The sequence below is a fragment of the Amblyomma maculatum genome, chromosome 8 (assembly GCF_055883805.1).
Source record: "Amblyomma maculatum isolate TAMU_Amacu chromosome 8, ASM5588380v1, whole genome shotgun sequence".
Lineage (NCBI taxonomy): Eukaryota > Metazoa > Arthropoda > Arachnida > Ixodida > Ixodidae > Amblyomma > Amblyomma maculatum.
The window spans coordinates 98,231,640-98,256,846 of NC_139351.1; the positions used below are offsets into that span (position 1 = coordinate 98,231,640).

At 43.8% G+C, this 25,207-nt stretch overlaps 2 protein-coding genes across 13 annotated transcripts in view; one reads left to right on the top strand and one right to left on the bottom strand.

Annotated features, from left to right (window-relative positions):
* LOC146181924 (uncharacterized) overlaps positions 1-25,207 on the top strand; it is a 47,994-nt gene that overhangs the window by 10,558 nt on the left and 12,229 nt on the right. The window contains exons 1-2 of one of the 9 annotated variants that reach the window (XM_084576923.1): positions 16,957-17,065; positions 17,429-17,514. The exons of 1 other annotated variant lie outside the window; for it this stretch is intronic. In XM_084576923.1, coding sequence (XP_084433049.1) covers positions 17,477-17,514 — 38 coding nt within the window. In that variant the 5' untranslated portion in view covers positions 16,957-17,065; positions 17,429-17,476. Of the gene's footprint in view, positions 1-16,956; positions 17,145-17,178; positions 17,567-25,207 lie in introns of those variants that run through there. 7 more of the 9 variants (XM_084576919.1, XM_084576922.1, XM_084576918.1 and 4 more) reach the window with 7 other exon arrangements.
* On the bottom strand, positions 7,335-18,539 carry LOC146181925 (uncharacterized). Of its 4 annotated transcripts, none has more exons than XM_084576928.1 (5): positions 18,423-18,539; positions 15,226-15,292; positions 11,914-11,955; positions 11,444-11,492; positions 7,335-7,528 (listed from the first exon to the last, which is right to left on the bottom strand). In XM_084576928.1, the coding sequence occupies exons 2-5, from the start codon at positions 15,279-15,281 to the stop codon at positions 7,358-7,360; spliced, it is 318 nt and encodes a 105-aa protein (XP_084433054.1). In that variant the 5' UTR covers positions 15,282-15,292; positions 18,423-18,539; the 3' UTR covers positions 7,335-7,357. The 4 variants fall into 4 exon arrangements, with proteins under 4 accessions (XP_084433054.1, XP_084433052.1, XP_084433051.1 ...); XM_084576926.1 differs by lacking the exon at positions 18,423-18,539 and adding an exon at positions 18,367-18,403; XM_084576925.1 differs by lacking the exon at positions 18,423-18,539 and adding an exon at positions 17,961-18,112.

Here is a 25,207-nt window from a genome sequence, read left to right on the forward strand (position 1 = left end):
TGTTTGCTCTCTTATATATGCCATCGACTAAACACGTTTAGAATGATGAACCATCTTCAGCATTACAAACTGCCTAAGATATCTGCTTAGTGACCAGTTGTGCGCTACAATATTAATGCACTAGCACAGCTGACAATTCATCGCCGCAACAGATAGAAAAAGGATAAGACAACTCACATCCTAATTTGTCAGGGCAAACTCATGTAAACGAGGAACAGAAAAGATTAGTATTTTTGCAATACTTGCACAATAGGACGAAACGAGTGGAAAAAACAGCCCAGGGCATTACCATCTTGACAGCTTCACCGGCTCCTGATTTTGCGGTTGTGCACTGCAGAAAAGAAAGGGGGCGCTGAAGTAAAAAGTGAAGCCTACATTGTGAGACACGTGAATAGGTTTTGGCAGTGCGAGCAAAGCGTTGTTTGCGATATTTTTCCCATTTGACAGGAAGCCCTGTCGTTTTCCCGTTGCCACACTTTACACTGCAGCCGGCCTTTTTCACCGATTGCCCGTTTCAGAGAACCTGAAAGATGGCACAGAAACGCCCCGTAACGTTCCTTTTTTATATTTAGATATTGTCGACCATAAACCCTGACTGCTCATTGGAGGGTCAAATTCTAAAGTTAAAGCTCAGCTACTTTGGTCACCTGATGAGAAGAGAGGAGTCGCTGGAAAAAGATTTGATGTCGGGAAAGATTGAGGGTCACCGGAGAAGGGGTAGGCAGCGAACGCGGTGGTTAAATGGCACCCTCGAGGCGCTGCAGATGAAGTTATGTGATGTTAGGAAGATAGTGAGAGACCGGAAAGCATGGCGTGATATGGTCCATAGGGTCACGAAGAGTCGGACACGACTGAACGACTGAACTAAATCTAGTTTTATGGCTCCATTCATTTCCTTCAACCTAAACGACCGATTAAATTGATGTGCACTATACATACACAATGAAACAGTTCATACTTACTTAGAGATGAGGACCAATGCCGGAAGAAAACACAGGAACATTATTATCAACTTCATCTCATATGAACCCTACTTGTACGGCCGCACACAGAACATTTCAAGTGTTCTGGCTGTGCATAAATACTAATGAAGTGTGTGCTTCCTGGAATGCCTTCGCATATTATGTTTTTTTCCTCGCTTGTTCACGAAATAGCCATTATCGGCAAACATCGATTTGCCAAGGATCTCATGAAGCAAAGCAGTAACTTTTTTTAAAACGCTTACGCCACACAATAGCATTCATAGTTGCGCGCAGGCGCACGTGTCTATAAAAAGACTGACTTTTGTCTTGTTTTACTTGCCTTACATCTCAGCTTCTTTTGAATTTCGATATTCTGAAATGATGATAAATTGAAATACGAAAAGGAACCATATTTAAATTTGTTATGTGCAGTATTCTGGCGACATAACGTTTCTGAACGAATTTATTAATTGAAAATGCTACTAAGGACCCGTTATGGCGCTTTCATATCTTCTTCACATAACAAATGGAGTACTCTACAAACCATTCCGCTTCTTTTTTCATTTTAAACGGCCAATAAACTCATGCTATCCGACACAGATATCAGACATTCTAGTCGCTGTGCACTTGAGAAATGTTAGAGTCCTTTTGGAAAGGCTTCTAGGAAACACTATTATTGCCGAAAAGCCTCTACCGAGAACCTTGAAGGGAATTCCAAATTGGCGCATTATGCTGACATTAGGCAGCGCTCTGATGCAGCTTTCCATGCTAGGAGGGGGAAAGGAGGACAGGCTCACTTTTCCCGAAATTCATTACCAGTGCATTTTTTTTCAATAAGAAATAGTTGAGCAATGCTGAATTCTTTCACATATTATAAGACTGCACCACAACTGCCATTATTTGCGCAGATCACTCCTCGGGTCGCCGGTAGTTTTCTATTATTCATTGTTACAAATGTGGCCCGTTGTTCTTTTTTTTTTTTGCATTTCAGAACTATTCCTTGTAAGCACAAGATGAAGTTGAAATGCAACATTTTGCTGTGTATCCAAAGATGAGATTCTTTCCATCAGTGTAATGTTCCTATCAGCATGTAACTATAGTCCAATGATGGCTGAAAATTATTGAACAAAACACAGCTTGATGGTTTTCAGCGACAGTCTAAACTATCTGGTTCAAGGTCAGGACAAAGTTAAAGCAGAATTTTTAGACGCGTTAGGTGGCTAGGCTAGACATCTGTAACATGCAAACGTCCAAAAAGTCCACGAACGTCCAAAAGTTAAAAACTCATCCAAACATCAACTGTGATGTGCTATGCAAGAAATTTGAAAGCCTCTGGGCTTGCAGAATATAGCGGCAATACGCTGCAAGCTCAGAAGCTCACAATGTCAACTCGCCTGCTATTGAGCGACCGTATAGATTCGTATATAAAATTAATGCCTAACGTATCTTGCGACTTCCACCTGTCTAAGTGCCGCCCTATCGCTCGGAATGTGAGCATAGCTTTGTACATGAGGTGTTTACGGCATTAAGTGCCGCAGTTGTTTACCACATACCGTATCTATCGGCCGTAGCCAAATCCGTTGGAACAACTCGACAATAAGCCATGTTCATAGCATCAGTCAAGTGATAGAGAAACGCAATGAATAAAACCCTATCCTTATAAATTATATGCTACATCAGGGAATGTGTATTCATATTTCCTGATTCCTCTTAATACAGTAAAACCATTGTGCTATCAGTGCATTAAAGCGAGCGTAAACAGGAGCTCAGCATCAACCTCTTCGAATGCCTTAATCGCCATGGTTTCGTTTCCTTGGAGTGAAGACCATCCTTCTAATGAGCAAAGCTAGTCGCAGAACATTTATCACAATGTGTATTTTATAAATACCTATGTACAGAGGAAATGCCTGCCAATATGCATATGGAAGCCAAGGAATATTCTTTTATGTGTACATGAAGGTATAATGGAAATTTCTACAATGCAGTCGTAAATTGCTGCACGAAATCCTTGAGAAAACTCCTGCTGCGAAAGAACTCCTTCGATGGAGGTGCTGTAATGGGACATACTGTTGCTGCACTATCTCAGTAGTTCGTCAGAGCCATATGTAGTGGCCTCGGATGACAGCAGAACCTTTTTAATCATTCACCCCAACGTTCCTGAACTACTTTAAGGTAGTTTAAATTTTAAGCTTCAAACTCTTTTAAAATGCAGATTTAACTTTGCCGCATTTCGCTGTTTTAAAGTGACCTTAACCCAGAAAAAAATGCTGCGTCGTTTCTAGCATTTTTATTTCTGAAAGCGAGAAGCGAAATAAATCATATATCAATTTTTAAATGTTTAACATTTTTCAAATATATAGACTTGCGTCATACAGATGAGGTTTCTTGCAACTCGTACCCCCGAAAATGCTGCACTCTGGTTTCGCATTAGAATCCCGGGAAAATTTCTGCTATGTACAGCACGTTCCGTATTTTATTGATTTGTAGAATTTAGCCATAAATAGTCGTTTATCCTCTATTTGTGCTCAGATATAGCGAACTATACCGTAATGGTGCAATGATGGGTAATGAGAGTCATGCCTATATTTCATCAACCTTTGAAATATGTAATGCTTGACATGCATTAATAAAGAAATTTTAACACGTCACTTACACCTGTCGCAACTACAGAGGAGCAGAAACCGTTATCTCAGATTGTAGATCTGAGTTGCAGCACGTTTCAAAATTTGAAATTATTAGCAATTATTTGAGATTACGTGGTCGGTGAGCACATGTATGTGAGAATAGGAGGGAGTCGAACACATAAAAGGGCCCACTGTACAAGAAAGGCACTTTAGAATGACGGCCTGTAGGGCGAGTTGGTTGATGGCTTGAAAAACACTTCGGCGCAAAGAAGACAACACAAGAAAATAAAGGAACCGCATGCGCCCAATACATGCGCACAATACATGCGTACAATGCATGCGCATAACTACATGCCACGTGCACACGGGGAGTCTTTTTCTTTCTTTTGACGTCTTTTTTGCGCCGTAACTGTTTTCAAGTAATGAACCAACTCACCGCACAGGCCTCATTCTAAAGGTCTTCGCTTTGTTTCATAACGTTTCGCGAGTGCTCTCTTGGGGACCTCTGCAATAAGTAATAGCTGGCTTGTTGTTTCATTATAATGAGGGCTGCAGCGCAGTAGCAACATGGACAAGAACAAGAGAGACGGACGCAAACGCCCGTGTTTGCGTCCGTCTCTCTTGTTCTTGTCCGTGTTGCTACTGCGCTGTAGTCCTCAGTACCTCTGCAATGTAGGCATTTTTCTGTCGTCTTCGCGTTAATGCCATCTTTCCGAATTTGTCTTCACATACTAACGTGACGGGTTTTTCAAGACGCGATATGCGGTAAAGGCCCGTGCATTCTAGGTAGGTATTGTTTTTTGCTATTCTCTTTTTCTTTACGGCACCCTCCTACGCACACCTAGGTCGGGCCTTCTTTTCCTCATGGCGGCAGAAAACGAAGATAGATGTCCTAGTAAGCGCTAAATTTTATGCACTGCCATGGTGTTGCGAGAAGTCCGCGCCGAGCGCCGAGCCTGAAGCTATATTTTACTTATTTCATTCACAAGACCGGCATCTCCCGCCCGGAGCAAACAGCACACGTCGATATAACTGGGCATCTTTGTATTAATAAGTTACATATTACACAGCTACACTGAAGTCCCTTCATGCGCGAGAATGAAAAACACTGTAGGTTACATACCTTGATCTCTTTCTATATTTATGGATCGTTACACTCTTCTCCCCTAATTCTAGTTGGTTATTTGCCCCTTCTAGCAAGCTGCTGAACTCTGGCTTCGCTGTCGTGTCAGTGCCATGGAAACTAATTACACGTCCCACCCACGTTTTTTCTTATGTAGATTGTTTTGGGCTCCTATGAGATACGTTGTCCTATCACCATCCCTAAATTCCACCTTAGCTAAATATCTAATCTCGTGACGCCATATGCTTAGCCTTTATGGTGGCATAAATTCCCATTGAGCTGCGCTATCAGTCTTATCGATGCTCTTTCAGTACCATTATCACGACTATCATAACTATAGTAATATGTGCACATTTTGCTATTACTTTTTTTATTGGCATTAATTATCAGCTGTTAATTAAACGGGTATCGATACATGGGCGGTCCTATAGCATCGTTATTTTATGAAGACATCTCATGGCCACACATCTTGTCCACGCATACCATTCACCCAACCCGGCTGTGAACCAAGAACTACTTTAGCATTAAAACGCAGTTTACATTAGAATCTCGATAAACGGAAATCGGTTAAACGGAACTACCGCTTAAACGGAACAAACGCCTCGCGATTGGTTGGTTTTGTATTAAGCCAATGTAAAAAATATCTCGTTAATCGGAACTCAAATTTTGCGACCACCGCGTTAACGGAACCGAAAAACTCAAAACCGCAACTAGTTGGACAAGCGCAGTGCCATCGCGGTACGCATCAATGCTCCCCTCCTTCTCCTCCCCGCGTCACCACTCCGGTTTCCGTCTCCGGCGGTTTCCGGTTTGCTCGTACACTGCCCTCCGCATCGCTCGCTCGCGTTCACGGCGGTTGTGTTCAGTTAGGCCTAAGCCCTAGAGCTTTTGTTCGGTCCGATGGCAGCGCAAAAACGACCGCACAATGCACTTGCGTTGGAAACGAAGATGGAGATCATCAACGACTTCGAGAGTGGTGGCTTCGCGAAAACGGCGCTAGCGACGAAGTACGCCGTCCCCAAAAGCAGCCTAACAAGAATTCTTCAGGAATTCTTCAGGAATCCTTTTTCACTAGCCAATAAGTGGTAATTCCCACTCTTTTGACATTTTTTTTTTTTAAATTTCAGTACTAGTACTACTGGAACAAAAATTCACTGCTTATTTTTCTCTAATAAAGTTTGTTCTCATAGTGTACCGCTCTCCTTATTACCTAGATTTCGCAAATTGAGATCCGCTGAGACTGCCAACTGCGCGCGCGCGCGCGCCAGCCACGTAGGGTTCACGCGGAAGCGGATTGCGCAATGCTGAACCTATATATTCTCTCTTTAAACGAAACTCCTGATAAACGGAACATATTTTCCCGGTCCCTTGAGGTTCCGTTTATCGAGATTCTACTTAGTAGGAAGCAGTAATCCGTGACTCGTAGAATTAGACTGACTGACTGAAAAACTTTATTGAGAGATAAGGGAGGGGAATGTGTCGGTGGGGTCCCAAGTCCGGGAATCCGGCGGCTGTCGCTGCCATCAGTGCTCTTGTCACAAGGGCGCTTTGGTCCTCGATTCCGGAGCTGGATAGGGCAGCTAACTTCTCTCAATTGTCGGAACTGCGTTTGGGTCATCAGGTGGATTGTTTGGGCAAGTGCATACCATGTGGTCCATAAAAGGTTTTCCTTTGGAGTCACATGACCCCGGGGCATTGTGTGTAAACGGGCTGATGAATTGTATGTACAGCTTTTGTAAACAGTGTACAGCCGAGGGGGTCTGCTTCTGAGCCGTGTAATGGCGCCTATTTAGAATTAGTGGAGGTCGCTCTTATTGGAGAGGGTAGGACTAACGTTCTTTTTACCATAAAAAAATGCGCAACACTGGAAAGGCATTAAAGCCGCACGAATTACCTCAGAAGCAGACAGCCTGGCCTCTTTACTTTAGACAAACACTGTACCTGTATGCAGGCTTCGCCATTTATCTTTCTCCGCTTTATAAAGACAGTAGTCCGACAAGCGCCATCTGTTGTGGCTGAAGCAAACTCACCGATAAAAGTGGTAAAAAAAATAGCAGCGCATTTCTTAGCCGTGTTGGGATACGCTAAAGAAACAGCGACTACGCTTTGAGTTCAAGCTTTTTTTTTAATATGTAAAAGTGTTGCCTCACTTATTGGAATCGTAGTTGATGTTGAAAACGAGATCACCTGCTTTGAAAAGGGTTGTTGTGGTATTTGTCACGAGAATTTTTATGCCGGCGTCCAGTAAATTTCTGAAAGCCAACAGAAGCCGTGCCCCATTCAACATTTTTAATTTCCACCACGCAACCTGGTTGACGGCGAAATGTTTAAGAAATAATTTTCAACCTTTACTTTTGCCGAGTAGTTGGATGCGAACATCTCTATACTTATAGGCAGATAGTTTCTGTGGCTTTTTGCTTAGCTGGTTGCTGCCCGTTTTTTCTTTCAACACGTCCACATGACGAGACGGAACTCTATTAGGTGCCCAAATTCCCAAACCTTTCTAATAATTTAGTGCGAGTGGCAAATCCCAAGTATGTTTAGGGCAGTTTTCTACTAATGCCCATTTCTTGCCTTCAACTCTCTTTTTTGGGGGTTATTTCATTAATTAGAAGTACACCGTGATGCATCTTCACTCAAAATCTCCTTTATTGAGTTTTTTGAATTTGGCGGATTTTCTGCTGGGCTTGCTCTTCAAGTACATCCCTAGCTGGCGACCATATGCACGAAAACGGTAGTCGAGGTTTTCCGGGAGCATTTTCCACACACACACAACGGGGGCTGCCACAGGCGCTTCCTATCTGCTGGCGCAGACCGCACTGCACGAAATAATCAGAAAATCAATTGGATTAGAGCAGAAATAGATAACAAAATACCGGTGATGTCAAACTAGACCTACCTTCCTTGAGATAGTACTCGGCTCAACGGTACCTTTCTCGATACCAGGCTCAGACACGGTTATTTTATCGCAAGCATGTCGGTTAGTTAAAGCGGGGCTGGATATCAATTCTGGATAGCTTGTCACATCACATGACGGCTTAAGACGTAAATATATGATATTATAGAGTAATGCAGGTAAAAATATGCAAGTAGTGGATTAGCGGATATAGATATGCACGTATGCGAATGAAGATAAGCGAGGATAGCCTAAGAAAGGAGCCATTAACGCTTACGTGTCATATATACCGGTTGTGCCGGTTAAATGTAACCAAGGTTTTAAATAATACGGTGAACCTAACCAAGTAAAACTGACAGCTGTTCAGAGTTGGCTATCCTAATATGAAGAATTCTTTAGGTTCACCGAAGTTTAATAATTAGTAGACTTATTAATTGTGTCCTTAAATTATTTGCATCAGAAAACACTAATCAGTGCAAAAATTGTAGATCTTTAAAAAAAAACGACTAGCCGCGCGCCTTTCCCAATCAATCAATCAATCAATCAATCAATCAATCAATCAATCAATCAATCAATCAATCAATCAATCAATCAATCAATCAATCAATCAATCAATCAATCAGTTGTTTCCAACAAGCTCGCATTTACTTAGTGACTATTTAAAAGATCCCCTTGCATGTGGGGATCATAATCAAGCATGAACATCTGGCTCCAGCATATTAAAACTCCCTCATTGACATCAGAGGCTCAGCTTTCGAGAGGCATTCAAGAACTGGATCAGCTCTTTACTGTATTTCCACAAACCAGTGCATGCTTTCGCGAAAGTAGATTCGGGCTGTCCTTGCATCTGGTTCACAATGATGCACAGCCATTTTCGAACGTCAAATACTGTGGAGCCCAATAAGCACTACTGTATCATAAGCGACTTCGTCATGTTCTACAGAGAAATCGTGTTCCATAGGAGTACAGTGGAATGTCTTTCTTAATTGTTCTTCGTAAGGCGTCTTAAAATCTACACACATTCCTAATGGTGCAATAATACATGATCAACTGCCTGCCACTGCTTGCATATCAGACAGTCTGCACGCGATCCCAATGAACAATTCTTTTCTATTCAGAAATACTTTCACGACCTAAGCTTCGGTGCGTAAGTTAAAAAAGAAACTTTTGGCAGCTGCTGATACATGCTTTTGCTTCCCTCGTTTTATTACGTTATTGCTTTCGACTCCACGGTAAATGACCCTCTACAAAGATTCAGGTAAAAAAACAGCATATAAATCACGATGCTGTTTTTTTACACTTTACGTAAACCTGTGAAAGACGCGCAGATAGAAACCTAGCACTTATAACCACTTCCCCGACATGTCCAAAACTTCTCCATTTCATATGTTCAGTTCCGAGAACCCATTCCGGTAACGCATGACCAAGCCTTAAGGAGAGAGAAAAGGCACCCTAGGGGCGGGGAAACGCAGGATGTGACGGTGACCGAGGGAGTGTAGCGTTTGCCCATGTATCGCTGTGGAACGCTTCTTTGAGTTTTACATCTGAAATTAACGCTGTGTTGTGGAAAAAGAACGCGTGTGGTGAAGTGGTAGCGTCAATATCGAACCACGACGTCACTAATCGTCACTACACAAGGGAAGAGGACTTCTCCAAATGGCTCACCGACAACGATAAGAGCGGGAAGCCTTCTTTGATTCCTTACGGAAAATAATTTACTTAAGTTTTTATAATATGCTTTATGTCAAGCTTGCGCAAAAAAATAAAGAAAAAGAGCCTTAATTGGCAGATTGTGTGCGAGAATGAGTGACTTGTGTCGCGAAAAAATAAAAACCTGTGAACGGTTTGTCGGAAACGAAGTTGGCCCAGCAGAAGTCTTCCACCCTTTACCCTTCTGAAAATGTTTGTCCTGGTGTATCTTTAATAATTATTATTAATTATCTAGAAGCCCAGATAAAAACAATGAAAGTCTGGTGCACATTTTTTTCATTAAGTCGGGAATAGTGCAGCACCTGCATCACGTACCACACCTTACTTATGAAAAATGAGTTGCGCACTATAGCCCTGGCAAAAGGAGATAACCGCATTCCTTTCCACTTGTCAGCTTTGGCGTCGGTGTCCCCCGCTGCTCTTTTCAATATGGTTTGCGGTCGCGATAACACTCCTGGGGAACACAAAGGTACTTCACTGAGGTTAACACCCAGGACAGGTTTGCAAAGTTAACCGAAGTCACTAGACATCCTTTATGCCCACTGCATTTCGCCCAGTTTACTCGACTTCCTGTCTATTCAATAAATAGCCTAACACGAAAGAAAGCCTTTCGTAGGTTTTTACAGTCTACAGGAGACACTGCCACGTCATCCGGATAAGCGAGCAACTTAATTTCTCTCGCTTGTAACCTGAAGTCTCTAATACCGTTATTTTCTACTTTGTTTAATCAAACTGCTTCAATGTATGTACAAAACAAGAGAGGGCTAAGGCGGCAGTCCTGGACTTTCGATACCACAAGTTTCATGGACTATTAGTATTTTATTCATTTTAAGTTGCAACCTGGATGCTAGTACCTTCATAGATATATTGTAGTCCACATTTGTAACTGATATATGTCTGTATGCTTTCACTTGTCAACTTTTCTGTGTCTTCCGTTATCGGAATAAGGGCAGCGTGTTACACACCAAAAGAAGAAGGCAGTGCTTTAAACTCATGCGCCTCATTAATCAATGCTGTTAGCAGAGGAGAAATGTCTTCCTTAAATTTATTACAGAACGCCGCGCTTAACATGACTGGTCCACGCGGATTTCCGGAATTTAAATTGCATGTGGCTCGTTGAACTTCTGATTGAGAAAGCGGTTCCTCTAATACTTGTTTCTGTTCATTACATATTCTTGGCACCATTCCAAGAAATGTTTCCCTAAATGTGTCCTTTCTGACATATTGTAGTGCGCAAAGCGCCCGATAGTATTCAAAAACGCCTTTTTTATGTGTTCTTCGTCATGTGCTATAATCCCTCCCCATTCTATTTTGTAACTGCAATTTCGCTCATCCCGGCTTTTCTCTTTCTCCCCGAAAACTGCCTATTCAGGTCTCCCTCGCACCGGCGCCCCGCGACAACATTTTTGGTCAATCATTTCAAGCTTTTGCTTAATTTTTCTTATGTCGTCTTTCCACTTACGTGGTGTTTTATTCGCCTAGTCCATTAGATTTAAGTGGTTCAGTTAAGCTTCTTTAGTTAATTTTCTTTCTTATCAAAGGCTAGAGACTACTTCACGCTGGGCACGCAACATATCTTAGTTCGCCTTGTATACTGTTACTGCCGTCTCCATGGTAACGTACGAGTGCAACGACGATGATTTCAATCTGGTTTCCAGAAGGGCGCGTGGTGCACGCCATCTGCCGCCTGCTATGAAGGCAAAGCACCACAACGAGCGCGTGCCATCGCCTCCGGTGGAGCTGCTCACCTCGAATCTGGCACGGAATAAGCACTGTGTGATCGGTGGTTCTCTAGTAAATGAATATTACAGTAGAATCAGCTCCAAAGGTTTTCGCTTTATCGCTCTTAAGGGGTTGAAGTGCCTCAAGAATGTTTCCATTGCTCGCTCCGGAGAAGCTTGGTGTATGCACTTGGCGAATAATTTATAATGGTCACGTTAAAGTTTTTTGAACGCCTATAACAGAGCTGCGTAAATTGTATCGTAATGAAAACAATGCAGCTAGCCGTTTATTTTAGCTTGTATGTCCTCTCTAGATCGGCATTAACTACGCCCTTTGCATAAGGCACGGACGACTTGAAGTTGTAACGCTGTTTAGTTTACTGCTTACAAACCCGACGATCACTCACCCAAGGCTTGCAATAGCGGTGCTGATTTTGGTTATTCTGGGCCCAGATCCTGGACATAAAAATAGATGACTTCCGTAAACTTTACAGCAGTTCACATTTATGGAGACATGCTATTATATTCAGAGTAAAATATCGTTCTGCAGAACTCTTCCCTGATAAATTGAAACTGCTGCGTCTTCCTAACAAAATCGGAACTATTTTTTCAACAAAAGCATTCTAGAGATTACAAAAAAAAAAAACTTTTATCTGTCATGTTCCCCACTGGCTAAACATGTTGACATGCTGAACCATAATCATCATAATACACTGCTTATCACATGTGCTGGTAAATATTTCGGCACATATCTACTGCAGTACGTCTGAACATTCATCGCCTCAGTTGATAAAAAAGTAATCAGAAATTCACAACTTAGTACTGTAGGAGAAAATGCAAGAATGAAGCATTAAAAGACCTGCAAATAGTGCATTACCAATTTCGTAGCTTGTACCGGTCCTGATGTAAGGGTTGCGCACTGAAAAAAGAGAACGAGGGCACTGAATTTGGAAACATGAGCTACTTCATATTTCGCCACATATGTGCAAAACTTTGATGAGTAATGACAGAGCGGTGTTAACGAGATTCCGCTCAGATGATAGCAAAATGGCGCTTTACGAAGAGTCCTGTGACTAAGTTCACAATAAGGAATGACGTTTTTAAATATGTGAAAAACTAGGGCACACTAGATTCAAATATAAAACTTTAATAAAAGCAAAACCAAATCGATTTCTTTACAGACCATTTTACGACCCTGGGAGAAACCGGTTTGACTAGGCTCTTAAGGGGGAAGTCGTCAACACTTTCCTGTGCTACGACAGCAGCCCAACTCCCCAATATGGCAGCACCCTTCACCCCTTTTTAAGATAATATATACAGTCCATAAATGTAACAAGGAACGTGGCTTTCTTTTTGTATATTGTTTTCTGTTTGGTATTGTAGCATGCCATCGTGGTGCGGCCGCAGGAGAAGGTCGACAGCCTCAGCACGCCTGCCAAGCTCGCGCAGATTGTTTTTCGTGGCTGGAGGACTGAACAACGGCGGTTCGCTGTTCCGTTCTCGCCTGGCTCAGCAGGTCTTGTAAAATATATTTGGGGAGACCCGACAATTAGTGTGTCTGCGATTAATCTCCACAAATATATATCCACTATTATCGGCACTTCATTCCTCGCTGCGCTGCAATACTATAACCTCTTCACGACCTTCACGGCCGACAGCTCTTGTTGCTTGGAGTGATACCGGTGGCGGCGCATTCAGAAGCATCAAAGCTGCCATCACTGGCGCGACGCTCCTGGTCCATCCCAAATGTGACGCGCCCACACCCGTTATGGTTGACGCATCGGACACTGCTCTCGGCGCGGCCTTATAACAGTTTGTGGCTGGTGTTTGACAGCCAATTGCCTTCTTTTCTAAGAAGCTTGCAGCCCCTGAACGCCGCTAGAGCACCTTCGGCCGAGAGCTGCTTGCAATATGTTCATCAGTGAATCCCTTCAGTCATTAGCTCGAGGCACACACTTTTCATATCCTTACTGAACAAAACCTTTGTCGCCTGCGCTGGCATCCAGCAGTTCCTCCTACGCTCCTCGCGAAATCAGGCAGCTCGCGTATATTTCCGAATGTACCTACGACATTCGTAACGTTATCGGCAAGTCGAACATAGATGCCAACGCTGTGCCTGGTTCTGTAGTCAATGTGACGCACAATGGACGGCCAATCATCGACTTCATGGCTATGGCTGCTCCTCGACGAGCCGATGCCGAGCTACAATGGCTTCGCACGCGCGACACCTCTCTGGTGTAGGAGGGCGTCTTGCTCCCTCACTACGCCGTTCTTTTCGTGTGATACGTCAACCGGTCGCCCTAGCCCCTACGTGCCTCAATCAACCGTCGAACTCTCTTTGATGGCCTCCATCTTTGGCCCATCCTGGCATCCGCGCAACACAGTGCCTCGCCACGGCTCGTTATGTCTGGTCTCGAATCAACGTCGATGTTCGCCACTGGTCACGCACGTGCCTCAGCTGCCAGCAAAGTAAGGTGCACCGACACACTGCGACTCCTCTTGGATCCTTCCCGTCCGCGGACGCCCGCTTCAGCCATCTGCCCGTCGATAGTGTCGGTCTCATTTCTGCCTGCGGGAACCACCGCTACCTCTTAACCTGCGTTGACAGTTTCACGAGATGGCCTGAAGCGATGCATCTTCTGGACATAACGGCGGAGCCGATCTCAAGAACATTCATCACACACTGGATAAGCCGTTACGGTGTCCCTTCCACCATTACGACTAATCGTGGTCGTCAATTTGACTCAACATTTTTTGCCAACCTATCTCGGCTCTTGGGCGTCAATCACATTAAGACGTCCTCTTACCACTCGATTTACAATGGTATCATTGAGCGTTTTCACCGGCAGTTCAAAGCTTCACTTATGGCGTCCGTTTTCCCTTCACATTGGTTTGAGCGCCTACCCTGATCGTCCTGCTTGGTCTCCGCACAGCACTTCGCAGTGATTATTCTACCTGTGCGGCAGTACTAACGTTTGGCGTTACTCTCCGTGCCCCTGGCGAGTTCTTCGAGCCCTCGCTACCCACGCCTGCTTACGTCATAGATTACGCCTGCCGTCTACGTAGCGCAATGAGCACTGTCGTTCTACCACGTCAGCGGCAGTATTCTCGTAGTAACCACGTACCCTGACCTTCAGCGGTACACTCACGTCTTTGTTCGCTACGACGCCGTACGTCCACCTTACGGTCGCCATACGATGGTCCGTTCGAGGTGTTTCGGCGTGCTCTTAAGCACTTTCTACTGCGCATCAATGGCCGGGAGGACACAATATTCGTTGATCGCCTTAAACCGGCCCACCTTGACTCTGATGTCATCACCAAATGTGCCACTACACCCCTCCCGATCATGCCAGTTCTCGCCGCGTACTATTCGCACCCAGAGTATCCGGTTTTCGCCATTCCCCTTAGGTCATGACTTCATCGCTAAAGGGGCGCCCTATAGCATGACATCATAGTCCGGCCGCAGTAGAAGACAACAGCCTCAGCATGCCTGCCAAGCTCGCGCAGATTGTTTTCCGTGGCCGCAGGACTGAATGGCGACGGTTCGCTGTTCCGTTCCCGCCTGGATCTCAGCTGGTGCTGTAAAATATATTTGTGGAGACCGGACAACGACTGTGTCTGCGATTCATCTCCACATTATCTTCAATGTGTAGCGATCCTATTTCCGGACGTCTCTCTCTTCAATATGGAAAGCCCCTCTGTGGTAATTATTTCATGTAAGCTACCCACAATTTTTGGGTGGGCTTTTTGAGACAGGAAAGCTTCTCCTGCAACACCACGGTACCAGTATTGGTGATAAAAATTAGCAGTAATATTAACTAGTGATCTAATTATGTAATTCCTTATAATTATATTTTACCTATTGCATTTACGGTCCCATTTGCGACTAGAGAGCTTCAGGCGACCATTAGCAATTACCTGATCAGTTTTTAGAATTTTGAAAACAAGGTTGCCCACGGCACTGTGGCTAAACAAAACGTCGCTGCCCCCTTCTTTAGTTATTAAACTTGAGTTCTTTAATAATATGCCTCCTGGCAGTGCATGCTTAAAAAAAGTTATGCGGAAGGGATCCTGTCAGTAATATTCTCTTGCCATAACTCTTGTTATCGTTACCCGCATTTCCTTCATTTCTATAATCTACTTAAATTGAAGTGCGATATACTACTACAGTGAAAAAGTGCGAGCTTACCAGCAGATAAAGACCGATGCCAAAAGAACACACGGGGAAAGAACGGTCCACTTCATATCAGGAGAACCTTAATCGTCCGACAGGAAAAAGAACATTTAAAGAAAGTTTTCTGGCTGTGGCTAACTCTTGGAATTTATACTAAAGATGTGGATGTTGCTTGTAATTTTATCGCATGTTGTATTGTTATTCCTTTGCTTCTTCATGCAATAAATATTGCTATCGACCATCAATTTAGTGACAGAAACGTGAAATAAAGCAGGAAAATGAACGTACTGAATGATGCAGCACCACTGCAGTTACTAGCACTTGAACCAGAAAGTTAGACTAATGTTATAGCGTTTTTTGCCTTAAATCTTAGCCTCTCTGGTATTTTGACATTATTAAACGAAGACGTTATGTATCGGTAATGTGATAAAAGTAAATCTAAGAAGACCCGATATGCATAATTTATATGTGCAGCATGCAAGGAATATAACATTTCCAAGCAAATGATTAGCTGCAATACTAATCAAAACACATTACGGGCATTTTAATGCGCTTTGCTTTAAATTTTCGAATTCTGCTTTAATGAAGGAAGAATCTCTTGAAAGAGTCCCGCTCGTCGATTCGCTTAACACGGCATTATTATATGGAAACCAGACAATTATACTTAGATATCAAACATTCAGAACGCTGAGCTCTTCCAAAATATTAAAAAATCTTTTTACAGGGGCTTCCAGGAAACAGCAGCATTACCGAGAACTCTTCATCGATAAGCGTGAAAGAATGCGTAAAAATTATTACGTTGCCTTCAAATCAGAAAGCGGTGCAAAGCAGCTTCATCATATTGGAGGGAGAAGGGGGGGGGGGGGGAGCAGGCTCACATTTTCGCAGATCTATAAAAACGCATTTTTTCTATAAGAGACATATTACTGATGCTAAATAGTTTCGTATACTGAAAGACTATACCACAACTGTCAATTTGTTCGGACGCTGGTAGGCTTCTTCTAGTTGTTTTTACAAACGCAGCGCTCGTGTTTTTTTTTTTTCAAAACTACTCCTTGCAAGCAGAGAACCGAGTTAAAATGCAACACTTTGCTATGTGACAGAACAATAGTCTTTTCCACCGTTGTGTTCCTAAAGGTATGCCACTATATTCCAAAAATGGCTGAAAATTGGTTTTTAAAAACACACCCTGGTGGTTTTCGGTGGCAGTCTCTACAACTCGGCCCTAGGTCAGGACGAAATAAAAGGAATATTTTTTTTGCTCATGGGAAAACTAGGCCATTACCAACAGTCCGTTCCTAACAGTATTCAGTATGCTCTGACATTTCTCCAAAATTAAAAGAGATATCCATGAACTCTGCACTTTTTCCACGTCGCTTAACTCATTGGAATTAAGACATAATACTTGCTGCCATCATGCACAAAGCTACATTGCTTTGCTTATTATGGCGAAAGTTTTTTTGCCTAATCGTTGTCGTCAGCAAAAGTGTAACGCTTTTGCGGTGGCTCTGGTTGGTCGAGACGGGATGACAAATGAACCTTCGATGCCGATGTCATATCTTCTAAATGAAAGCAGAAGCAGTGTGACATCTCATTAGGAATCAATAAAATACTTGAAATATAACTAATCAGTACATAATTAGTAATTGCTGACTAATTAGAGGGCACCATATGATGTTTGGCTTTGAAACACTGAGGAGGTATATATAAGTTCCTCCAACGAAGTTTACACAATACACTAAGAGAGGCCGATGTCTCACAAAATAAATCTTCCTGTTGGGCAAAATGAACAACCCGACAAAAAGCTGCAAGAGCTGTTCGAATAGCATCGATTTACCGTGAAAGAAGGCGCATCGTAATACATTCACATTTTATGCATTATTATATCAATAGCGAGCGGCGTCCCAACCCATGCAGCGAAGACTCTATACAGGGTGGTCGTCTTAATATTTTTGCAATTTTAATTTAAGAACTGTAATACACATCGTTGCGGTCTGTACAGGTGTAGGGCACGGCAGACATTACGTCCAGTCACTAAGATCACAATAAGGAATGACGTTGTTTTAATATGTGAAAAATTACAGCGCACGAGGTTCATATATAAAACTTAAACGAAAGCAAAACCGAATCGAGTTCGTTATACAGTCCATAATTGTAACAAGGAATGTGATTTTCTTTATGTGCATTGTTTTCTGTTTAGTGTCTTTCCTATTTCCAGACGTATCTCTCTCTTCCAAATGGAAAGTCCCTATGTGCCAATTGTTTCATGAAAGCCACCAACAATTTTCGGATGGGCTTTTTGAGGTAAAAAAGGTTCTTCCGCAGCACCACAGTACCAGTATTGGTGACAAAAATTGTGAGTAACATTAACTAGTAATCTAGCTATGCAATTCATGATAATTATTTTTAACTATTACATTAAGGGTCCCGTCTAGGGTCCGTCCCGTCTGTGACTAGAGACCTTTAGGCGGCCATTAGAAATTACCTGGTCAGTTTTCAGAAATTTGAAAGCAAGATTGCCCACGGCACTGTATCTAAACTAAACGTCACTTTTCCCATCTTTAGTTACTAAACTTGACTCTTTAATGATAATAATGTGCATGCTTAGAAAAAGAAACCAGGCGGAAGGAATCCTGGCTGTTACATTGTCTTGGCATAACTCTTCTTATCGTTACCCGCCTTTCCTTCATTTCTATAATCGACTTAAATTAAAGTGCGAAATACTAGCATGATGATAAGTACAAGCTTACCTAGAGATAACGGCCAATGCCAAAAGAACATACAGGAAATGAACTGTCTAACTCATTTCGGGAGAACCCTATTCATCTGTCAGGAAAAAGAACATTGAAAGAAGCTTTTTTGGCTGAGGCTAGTTCTTGACCAAAGTAGAGTTCTGGGCTAGTTGGTAATACATGATAAGTGGGAGGCTTAGCGCAGAACAGACAAGGACAAGAGAGGCACACAGGACGAGCGCTAACTTACAACTGAAAATTGGAAGGGAAAATGTACAAACTCGAGGAAAAATATGTGCGCATGCTCTGTAAAGCCCTGAATTTGCATGACTGGAAAGATAATTCAAGATAATCTAGGGCCACCCAAAGGCAGATAAAACAGAAGAAATAGAGAAGAAATACCGGAAGCATACAAAAAACTTACACAACATTTAAAAACGATGCTTCCTTTTTCAACAGAACAACCGACGTTTCACTTACGCACTTATCGGTTCCTTATCTATGGATGAATGACGCCTCAAGAAGCTCTTTTGCTAATTGCACCTTAGACCGACCGAGAACTTAGACGTGTGTGCCTCTCTTGTCATTGTCTGTTCCACGCTAAGCCTCCCACTTATCATCTAGTTCTTGACATTTACACTGAAGCCGTGGATCTTGCTTGGAATTTTGTCGCATATTAAATTGTTCTTTCTTGCTTCTTCATGCAATAAAATGTTTGGCTGCAATGCTAATCAAAACACTTTACGGGGCTTTGAACGTGCTTTACTTTAAATTCGGCTATAATGAAGGAAGCATCTCTTCAAAGCGTCCCGCTCGTCTATTCACTTAGGACGGCATTATTATATAGAAATCAGGCAATCAGACTCAGATATCAAACATCCAGAACGCTGTGCTCTGCAGAAACGTTAAAAAATATTTTCACAGGGGTTGCCAGAAAACAGCAGCGTTACTGAGAACCCTTCATCGATAAGCCTGAAAGAATGCGTAAAAATAATTGCATTGCCTTTAGATCAGAAAGCAATGCAAATCAGCGTTCCAATATTGGGGAGGAGCCGGCTCACATTTTCGCAGATGTATAAAAATGCATTTTTTTTTTCACTAAGAAACAGATTACTAATGCTCGATAGTTTCGTATACTGAAAGACTGTACCACAACTGTCAATTTGTTCTGACGCTGGTAGGTTTCTGCTAGTTATTCTTACAAATGTGGCGCCCTTGTCTTTATGATACTTTCAAAACAACTTCTTGCAAGCAGAGGACAAAGTTTAAACGCAAAACTTTGTTATGTGGTAGAAGAATAGTTTTCTTCTGTCGTTGTGCTCCTAAAAGTATATCACTATATTTGTGAAATGGCTCAGAACTGTCTTCTAGAAACACGCCCTGGTGGTTTTCAGTGGCAGTCTCCATAGCTAGGCTCCAGGTGAGGACGAAATAAAAGCAACATTTTTTGCTCATCGGAGAACTAGGCCATTTGCAGCAGTCTGTTAGTATTCAATATTCTCAGCTATTTCGCCAAAACTAAAAGGGATGTCTACGAACTCTACTTTTTCCAGGTCACTTAGCTCACGAGAAATACGTGCTGCCATTACGCACAAAGCTACATTGCGTTTCTTATTCACAGGAGTGTCTGCACGCGAACATTCAGGGCGCCATCGAAACCTTGACTATAATAAGGTTTGAAAGAAACCCAGAGACTTCTGGGCTTGCAACATCAGCACTAGATCGACGAAAGTAACTTTTACCTCGTCTGGAGCACAACAAACTACATACAGATTGTGCACAAAAATGTTACCTAACGCAGCCTGCCCCTCCCGCTCATCTACGCGACACTGGCACTCACTGCCTCGGAGCGGGCATCGGAGGCATGTCCATTTGTAGCTCCTTGTGCTATCCAATCCTGGTCGTAGGCGCTGAAATCAAAGGAGGCCGATCGTCGGGTTCAGAGCCACGGCAAAAAATTAGCGCCTCGTAGGCGCGCCCGTGCTGCGGCGAGACAGCAGCCCTAGCGTGCCCTATAGGTCGCTGCCCGCTCTCCTCGATTCTAGTGCCGTTAATACGGCGTAGCGGCACGCGCTGACGGGCCCCATACGAACAATAAAACAAGGCCACTTTGAACTATGCCTGTTTTGCAGCGATAGCTACATTGGCCACAGTCTCGCTATTCCGACGTGCCTGTTCGAAGAGCGAAGAAAGAAGAAAAAAAGAAAAAAAAAAGAAGAAGGAAAAGAAGACATAAGTCGGTAGTTGGTAGAGGCGAGCGACCACAGCGTGTCGCTAGGACAGACGGTTCGAACTTTGTAACAGCTGTGTGTCCCGGAGTTCGCCGTAGAGACGATGTCATACCACTAGAAGTTTTCTACACCCGAATGCGAATGCTCAATTACGAGAGGCAAGGGGTGCTCATACGTGAAGTGATTCCCCTATGGCATAAATAAAGCTTAAATCATAGAGTAAACTACTATGTGCAAAAGCCATCTCTTTACATTCAAGCCGAACATAAGCGTAGCCATGCAGATTGGCCTCGTGTAACTCCAGGTTTAACCACAAGCTAAACCCCAGCATACGGTTCTCTGCAGGATTATCGAGCCAAACTGGCATCTAGATTGCAGGTAGGACAGCGGAAGCATTACGGGAACCAGCTGGCTGGAGGAAAAAGCAGTACGACACCAGGGCTGGGCAGTTCCACTCAGGGTGGGAGACCGGGTATACCTATAGAGTGCGTGCATGTAAAGGAAGGGCTTGCCCGCAAGTTGACCTTTAAATAGAAAGCATCGTACCGCACAATAGAGCAGCTCTCGGCAGTCGATTTCAGGATTCGCGATATCGCAAGGGCATCGATGGCTGTGGTTCACGCTAACTAACTAAAGCAAGCACCAGCCCACTCGTCTCTTGCCGACACGGTTGCCTCACGGGAACAAGAGGGGAAGAACGACCAGCGCACAGTCCCTGCCATTGTTAACAACCCTGCATTACAGCACGAGGGCAAGAGCAGCCGGCTCGAATACTTAAGTTCCTGTGATGAACTGGAAAACTTGCTGCAGCGCAGCTCAGTGGCGCCCTCCTCGAGGAGGAGGCACTACAATCTGCGGAAATTATAGCTCATATGACATTGCAATAAGCAATGCCACCTGACACTGTTCATGCTCCCTCTCTCCTTCCAGCTGCTAGGTATACATCTTCGTAACCGAGTAGTTGGCGCGGCGATCTCTAGCTAACAAGTAGAAAATCTCTTGAAGTAAAAAAATATTTTGCTTTTACCTGACGCTCGCATTCCTTTCTTTGCAGTTTTGTTTACTCGTCTGATGTTCCTGCACATAGTGTTCCTTGCTATCTCATTGTGCACTCGAAGGGTGTTTACATTGAAGAATACTTTTGAAATTGTGCACTGGTTTAGTAATCGTGACGAAGAAAAACACTGACGTTCTTGAAAAACGCACCCGAAATGTGTCTGTGTGCGTGTGTGTATGGTAAACTAAACTCCTAATGTTTGGCGAACATTCTGTGCGAGGCTGCGGACGCCAGTCAGTGACATTTCTAGGACACTGCTGACCGCGGCATGCCGGCCAAACTCTACGTATGCCGGATGCCCATATTTCGTATCGCGACAAGGAAACCTATCCATATATATACAGCCACCGACGACTTCCTTAGGATGGGACCTGCGAAAGGGCAAAAGGGCGAAAGCCGCGAAGGGAGCTAAGGCAGCTGGCAGCGGCGGAGACCGGTCAACCAACAATAGAGCGTAGGGCTTACGCGTCGAGTAGCCAAACTCTACGGATGCCCATATTTGGTATCGCGACACGGTAACATGACAATAGAAAGATTTAGCATACCGTGATCCGCGATCCGCCACCGTGGCCCTCTACCGCTCGTGGGCGGGGCGCACAAGCTGATTGGTTCCGATGCGGCAGGTCTGTGTGCCAACATCCAGTATGTGGCGGCATCTACCGGCGCCAAGGGGATCTGAGCATGCGCAGTGGAATGCGCGGTGGCGGATCACGGATCACGGTGGGCTAAATCTCTAGTATATGGACAGCCACCGACGACTTCCTTGGGACGGGGCATGCGAAAGGGCGAAAGCCGCGGGGGAGCTAACAAAGGCAGCCGGCGGCCACGGAGACCTGTCATCCAACAAGGGAGTGGAGAGCTTAAAGAAGGAGGCGGGATTTAATACCGGCCTTGGCGGCTGCTTTTCGTTGGAGGCGAAAAACAAGGCGCCCGTGTACTGTCCGATGCCAGTACGCGCTAAAGAACCTCAGGTGGTCAAAAGTTCCGGAGTTCTCCACCACGGCGTCTCGCATAGCCTGAGTCGCTTTGGGACATTACACCCCACAAACCAAACCAAACTAAAGAATGAGGCGAACGGGAGAGCGAGGGAGAAGAATCGCATGCAGCAAACGAGACGGGCGAGCGAAAGACGAGCAGGACAGAAGAATGGAGGTGGGCCACGGCCTGGTAGCCCGGGTTTTGGCGGCCTTTAAAGTTCGGTCCCTCTCACCTCGCCTCCACGCCTGACAGCTCATCCCACCGCCGGTTGAACGAAGGCAGCAGCGGCAGGATTCAGCATTCCACCACTAGGCTGTGACGAAAGCCCAGTCCTTTTTCTGAAAACCGGCTGTAGCTGTTCGCGACAATGAATACGTGAACCTACCAGAATGCTTAAGAATAATGTACGGATACGTAGACTATTAGATTATAGTGTTAGTGTAGGCGCAAAACAGAGTATTTATATAGTGTCTTTTTATATAAATGTGTGCTTGTGATGTATGGATGCCAGAGTTTGACTGTGAAAAAGGCTGATAGCCGAAGAATTCACGCGTTTGAATTGTGGTGCTGGCGAAGACTTGAGAGTTCCTTGGACTGCCAGAAGATCAAATCAGTCGATATTGTCGACCATAAACCCTGACTGCTCATTGGAGGGTCAAATTCTAAAGTTAAAGCTCAGCTACTTTGGTCATCTGATGAGAAGAGAGGAGTCGCTGGAGAAAGATTTGATGTTGGGAAAGGTTGAGGGTCGCCGGAGAAGGGGTAGGCAGCAAACGCGATGGTTAGATGGCATCCTCGAGGCACTGCAGATGAAGTTATGTGATGTTAGGAAGATAGTGAGAGACCGGAAAGCGCGGCGTGACATGGTCCATAGGGTCACGAAGAGTCAGACACGACTGAACGACTGAACTGAACTGTGCTTGTCTAGAATTTCGAGGTATGTGAGCACCCGAAGATTACAAAACTGCATCGTAGCCTTAGAACTTGTAAATTTTGTAGTCGAATTTCGCGATTCTGTTCTGTGCCAACCGATAGGTAGTTGCCGCTGGTGTTCCTCTTTCCTGGCAGCCTCTGCAAATAAATTTTGCAATCTTTGCGAAATGCACAGCGTTCTAGTTGTATGATACCTGCATATTGTTGCGTATGATTTCTATAGATAAATGGCGTTCACAAAAAAATCGAGAAGTAGAACACTAGACAGAGACCCGGCCCTTCGTTATAACCGGAATTGAAGCAAAGCACGTTTAAAGCCCTAAAAAAGGTCTTCCTTAGCATTTTTTCCTAATAATCGTTTTCACGATCGTGATCAAGTGATATGACGTTTTCTAAGCGTCATATCACTTGATCGCCTCACATACAAATATGGTTACAGTGTCTTCTAATATCTCGCTTTCTGACGTCCTCGAACGATGAGGTCACCAATCGTGATTGTCATAATGCGAAAGTAGCTATGATGCAAGGCAAGATAACGCGTAATAAATCAATGTCTGACTTTCTATATATCTTTGAACGTGGAACTACAATATTGCTACATCAGCGCTTTATGGTCTATTTTTCTTGTCTGTTTTGCAAATTTCTTGCCGAATAGCTTTGCGCCACCAGCGGATATGTCTTGATTAAGCAAGAAATAAATTTTAGCAAGCGACATTATTTCAAACAGTATTCATGTGTTTAGTATAAATGCCGAAGAGCTAGCCACATCCAGAAAACTTTCTTGAAATCTTCTGTGTGCTGTTGAACGTTTACGGTTCTCCAGATATGAAGTTGGCTGTTCTGTCACTTTGTTTTCTGTCGGCACTCGTCGTTACCTCTGAGTAAGCCTTAACTGTGTCATTTTGTATGCAAATTGCCCTTTAATTTATGCGGCAGTTAAGGATGGGGGGGAATAAGCAGAACCATAGAAATAATAATACTATGTATGCAGGAGTGCAAGATTCCCTGCGCCTAGCACCTCTGTACTCGTGCGAAGCGTAAATTGCTGGGCAAGTTGGCTCATAATGCTTACAAAGATGGCATCAGTGGACAAGGAAATAGAACAAGACAGAGGTGCACCTCGTCTTCTGGTTCTGCATCTTTATTCGCTGGTACCATCTTCATAAGAACGTGAAGGTGCACTGCATGGAGGCATATTTTCAGTGGTGAACTAACTTTCAGCAATTAAAACGAGATCCTATGATCTCTGCATTTATTATTGTTTATGATGCACTTCAGTTTCTGCGAAAACTGCATAATACAGCCATCATTGTTTGCAAGAGGCCCTCTACCAGCTTGCAACACTTTATAAGTGACAACTTAATGCTTCTTTCCTTTCTAGGCTATAATTCCGAATTCTCACGAACATATGAAAGCATGACGTGCGTCTGAGTCTCAAAATCACGGTGCCCTCGAGGGCTGGTTCACCCAGTTATGCCTCAATTATGACTCGTCCACGGTTAAGCCAAAGTTTACGGCACCGATAAAATGACATACTTGTTTAGGACTGTGCATATAAATGTCAATTTTACATGGAAATTCGTTAGAATATAGTAAATACCAATAGAAGAAATTTTACAGAGCGTTAAGGGTGAAATATGTTGACGTTTCACTATTTTCTTCGTTTAGCATTCCTTCAGTCTGCTAAGCTACAACTGTACGATTTACTTAGTCGCACTGTCGTTGTCTACTTCGTCTCTGCTCTTCTTCTCGTCAAGCATGGGCATACTCTGCGAGAGAGAATCTGAACAAACCTTGTATAGCCTCCATATTGATCCGCCATGCAAGTTGTCATGCACGCACGTACGTGCTGATGATGATAATGTCCTCAGTCGCATCCATACTACAGTGTACTAGTCCATACTGATTCGCCACACAAGTCGTGCCATGCACGCTCGTACGTGCTGATGATGACAATGTCCTCAGTCACAATGTCACATACGCTTGGTAGTGGCATGAGAGTTAGGCGGAACGAAAATGCCGAGATGCGGGCACGAGATTGGGAGACACTGTGGCAGAAGTGTTCT